General features: G+C 39.0%; 1 protein-coding gene across 2 annotated transcripts; it reads right to left on the bottom strand.

The window, feature by feature from the left end:
* Positions 1-2339: 2339 nt before the first annotated feature.
* LOC131671675 (protein YIPF1) lies at positions 2340-4004 on the bottom strand. Of its 2 annotated transcripts, none has more exons than XM_058948289.1 (4): positions 3755-4004; positions 3175-3560; positions 2895-3075; positions 2340-2809 (listed from the first exon to the last, which is right to left on the bottom strand). In XM_058948289.1, exons 1-4 carry the CDS (start codon positions 3915-3917, stop codon positions 2625-2627), a joined length of 915 nt encoding a protein of 304 aa, XP_058804272.1. In that variant the 5' UTR covers positions 3918-4004; the 3' UTR covers positions 2340-2624. The 2 variants fall into 2 exon arrangements, with proteins under 2 accessions (XP_058804272.1, XP_058804273.1); XM_058948290.1 differs by having other exon boundaries at positions 3638-3762.
* Between the last annotated feature and the right edge of the window lie 112 nt (positions 4005-4116).

Raw genomic sequence — 4116 nt, 5'->3', positions numbered from 1 at the left:
GCCGGCTGTCTCTGCAGCGACTGCGCGAGAACCACCGAGCGCCGCTTTTCAACCACCTACCTACGACAGCCCCGCTCTCCTCTCGCTCTTTCTCTCTCTCTCTCTCTCTCTCTCTCTCCGCTCTCGCTACCTGCACCGAGCGCAAGCCAGCAGCCGATGAGCTCCGAGCCGGAGATTGCCGTTGCTCCTGGCGCTCGACGCTTCTGCTTTCAGTTCTCCTGCTTCTTCTTCTGCTACTGCTTCTGCTTCTTATTCTACTACTAATCTTCTCTGAAATCGATCCGATCGGAATTTTGCCTTGTCAGTTTCTCGCGCGAGGCTTCGATTTCGCACGAAAGTGCGGCACTGGCAATCGTTAAAAACCGATTCGGCCGATGTGTCTTTCTCAGCGATGCGATCGGTGTGGAATGCTGCCAGCGCGATCTTGCGTGCCAAATATTGGACGGAATTGAGAGCCGATGGCTCCCAAACTTCCAACCAATTCTCGCGCCGAGCGCATCGCAAGCAACATCATTTACTTCCGACAATTCCACCGGCCGCTGCGACGCAAAAAAGAAGCGTTTCCGCCGTGGAATCTCGGAAATTCCAAGGAGAAAAATTTCAAAGAAACTGAGCAACTCTTGTTTTTCTCACTTTCGCTACGCCGTTCTCTCCTTTTATTATTTTTTTTTTCTTCTGCCTCCCTCGCCCGCTCGCTCCTTCTCCTTTTTGCCCATTGTGCAGCGGCTATTCTTTTCGCCGAGCAAACTAAAAGAATTTTCCGTTCTTTTCAACTTAAACTGCAGTGCTAAGCAAACAACGCGCAGGAGCGCTTTTCGAGGCGGAGTCGTCGATTTTTCGACGGAAATGCAATGGAAGAAGTGACGATGACGTTGGCAAACAAACCACTTGAATCTGACTGGCAACCTGCGCGCTCTCAGAAATTTATTAGCATGCGAACGAGCGAGAGTAGTGGATACACGCCGTATAGAGATACATCAACGCGACTTACGAGATGCATTTAGAGAGGTACGTGCGTCCTGGCGCCTCTCTCTTCTCTCTCTCTCTCTCTCTTTCTGTCTCGAAGAGAGGGAAATCAACTGTTAATTTCCGCCCTCCTGCCGTACTCATCACTTGATTCTTCGCCGAACACTCGCGATCTTCTTCCTAACTAATTTCGCCTGCCGTAATAACAAATTGAAATGTGCTTTCGTACTTACTGATACTCGCGTAAATTATTACTTTTCTAAAAGTAGTTGATGAGCATTTTCGATGACTTTGCGAAAACTGCTACGACTGCCGAACGTCAAATTTCAAGAATCTTGAAAATTCATAATCAATTTTCTTTTTACTTGTGTATTGAAGACCAGTGAGCTCGATAAAATAAGTGACATGCAACCGAAAGTCCTGAAAATCTTTAGAATCGTATTTTACCACTTTTACTGGAATTTTTGTAAATAAGAAAAAAACTCATTGATTACTCCTACATATCACAGAAACAAGTGGTTATAACTTTTATAACGTCTAACTAAGCCTTAGAATCTGTGGAAGCTTTGCAAAAAGCTTTCCGCTCCTTGAAAAATGTTTCTAAAATCTAAAAAAAATCCGAGAAGTCAGAGGCGGCGATTAGAGACATTTGAAATTCTCAGGTCCTGATAAAAAATCGTAAAAATCTGGAAACGTTTACGATATACTTTAAAGCGAACAACGGACTCCACAAACTTGAATTAATCAATTAACAGAAATTTACCAGGCGTCTAAGACTGATTTGTTCCCTTGTTTCAATCATCGTCAACTTATTAGCAAGTCTTTTCCTACCTTGACTCAACAGCGAAGCAAGATCAAATGAATGAAAAAGAAGAGAAAACAGAGTTAGCGCAGAGCTACGCCTATAAAAGAAGAAAATCGCCTTTCAGAAAATCGCCGTCGCTCCGAGCGAGCGGAAGGAAATTCCCTGTAGGCGTCGTCGTCGCCGCGTCAGCTCTAATAAGCTGCACGGCTCAAATTAAATTACCTGTTAACAGCCACGCGAAATTACCGGGTAAACATTCTAATTAACAGCGAAGTAATCATATTTAGCTGGACGACAAGAGCTCAACGAGACCAGCTATCGTCAAGTGACGTTTCAATTATTCCATTGACAAGCAGTTTCTTTTTGTCTGTGTTTCTCGCATTGCGCACGCTTCAACCCTTTTATTAACACGCTTAAACAAACTTCATCTTTCTTGCTAGCATAAACTCTTGTTCGGCTTATGCTAAGTCATTCCTTGCCATTTCTACCGGATACAGGATTACCATTAATAACCTTGTCAATCCAAATTCTTCCGAAAGCGAAATGAATAAACATAAAGAATCTCAACTCGTGAATTTCGTTATTATAATAAAGATACAAATAAAAATGTATACAATATATGATACAATAGATTATCAAAGTATTAATATGAAATTAATTCCAATATTGAAAAGTAGACTTATAATTTGCGAACTTACATATAAACTTACATTTAATCATCACGTATTTTTCCATGTGTGCAAAATAAATAATCAATTACACAATTGCGTTGTAAAAACAATTTAGGAATGATTTCATATTTACAAAATAGTCAACTTTTTTAAGGTGTGCCATTTATATGCTGAAAATTTATTTATGCTGATTTGGGACTAGCATGTATGTTTACAGAAGCTGCTGTAGTTGTGGTAGATGTTGATACAGTAGTGGTCATTATATTTGGATGTGAATCAGGGACGTGAAAAAAGACCAGCATAAATCCAGCAGCAAGTAATAAATGCATTCCAAGTATGACAGCCATGTATATAGGTTTCTGTTTTCCTGTAAGAAGAGTTTTTATCAATAAAAGTATATCCTACTAAGTAGCAATAATTAATTTGTTAGTTTAATAAGACTTGATTGTTACCTGGGATCATTGGTAGGATAGATCTTAACAAAACACCCCCAGACAAAATTGTAGCAACTAATACCAAAGACCATTGTAATAAACCTATCTGTATCGTCCATAAAAATGCTACTGGAATGTAAATGGTCAGTGAATAACCATATAAACACAAGATTTCTAAAAGTCCAATCGATGTGTTTGACTATAAAAGAGAAAATAAACATAAGACACAAGCAAACTTCAACTCTTATAAATGTATTGAAAATATTTGTCTTGGAGATTCTAAAGATCAGAATTTTACCTCAATTAATTCATTATCGATATTCTCTTCTTGGGGTTTGAACCATTTGAGTGCCAGCCACAATAACAAAGGAAACAACCAAGCATAAAGGAATATACACGTGGCAGCAGATGACACAATGTGAAATTCATATTTCCAGTGATAATTGCCAGTTCTAGCGGATTGAAAGTAATTGACCAGATTTCCATTTATGGCTATTGTAAATATCAAAGTAATGCAAACCCAGAATGGTCCATAAAGATCTGGATTTGGTCTGATATGTGATACCAAATAATTGTCAGTACCGTGAGGTATCACTGATCGCTTTAACCTCTCTACTACGTCATTTGTATTAACATTGAAAAACTTCTGATAGTATTCAATGCTCCAAAAACTTCTTTGTTTATCTGGAAATAAAAGTAGAATAAATAATAAGTATACCAAAAGCTTGTCGTTCTACTGTCAACATTCTAAAAAATGTAACCTATATTTAACATGTGTTGGTACAAAGTCATCAGAGCAAAATATTGGCCTAAAACCATCTTTATACAACGAAATAAAATATATTACGTGCATTACGGTTATCAAATATTGAGTTCACCATCATTTTGTTGTGAAAAGCCTTGATCTTGGGACATTGGGTCTCCCTGAAGATGGCTAAAAAGTTGCTGGTTTGGATTTCCAAGATCTACATGGACTTGTGCAGGACTCTCTGTAGTTGAATAATCATCAAAGGATATAAACTCTTGGTCCCCTGGATTCATTCTCGCAGATATCTTATTGAATCTTTAAACAATAAACAAACGGAGTATCGATTATTTTGACATTTTAAAAACTAAAAATGCGACATCTGCGAAATGCAGACGACACGTCAGCTCGATACATCAGCTTAGTCGTACCGGTAATATGTTGTACACAATGTGCCTCCTTCATTACCAAACCAAGGTAAGTGTTGCCTTTGCA

Source organism: Phymastichus coffea, unplaced genomic scaffold, assembly GCF_024137745.1.
Source record: "Phymastichus coffea isolate CEN01 unplaced genomic scaffold, Cenicafe_Pcof_1.1 PCOF00132, whole genome shotgun sequence".
NCBI classification, from domain to species: Eukaryota; Metazoa; Arthropoda; class Insecta; order Hymenoptera; family Eulophidae; genus Phymastichus; species Phymastichus coffea.
The sequence above is the reverse complement of the archived record's forward strand: the minus strand, read 5'-3'. Positions and strand labels throughout refer to the sequence as shown.

Excerpts from the sequence above, each read along its gene's own strand:
- LOC131671675 (XM_058948289.1), bottom strand. The coding sequence starts at position 3,917 with ATGAATCCAGGGGACCAAGAGTTTATATCCTTTGATGATTATTCAACT. Across the intron at positions 3,561-3,754 it reads CTTTTCACAACAAAATGATG|ATAAACAAAGAAGTTTTTGG; the intron begins GTGAACTCAATA and ends TTTTATTTCCAG. Across the intron at positions 2,810-2,894 it reads TATCCTACCAATGATCCCAG|GAAAACAGAAACCTATATAC; the intron begins GTAACAATCAAG and ends CTCTTCTTACAG.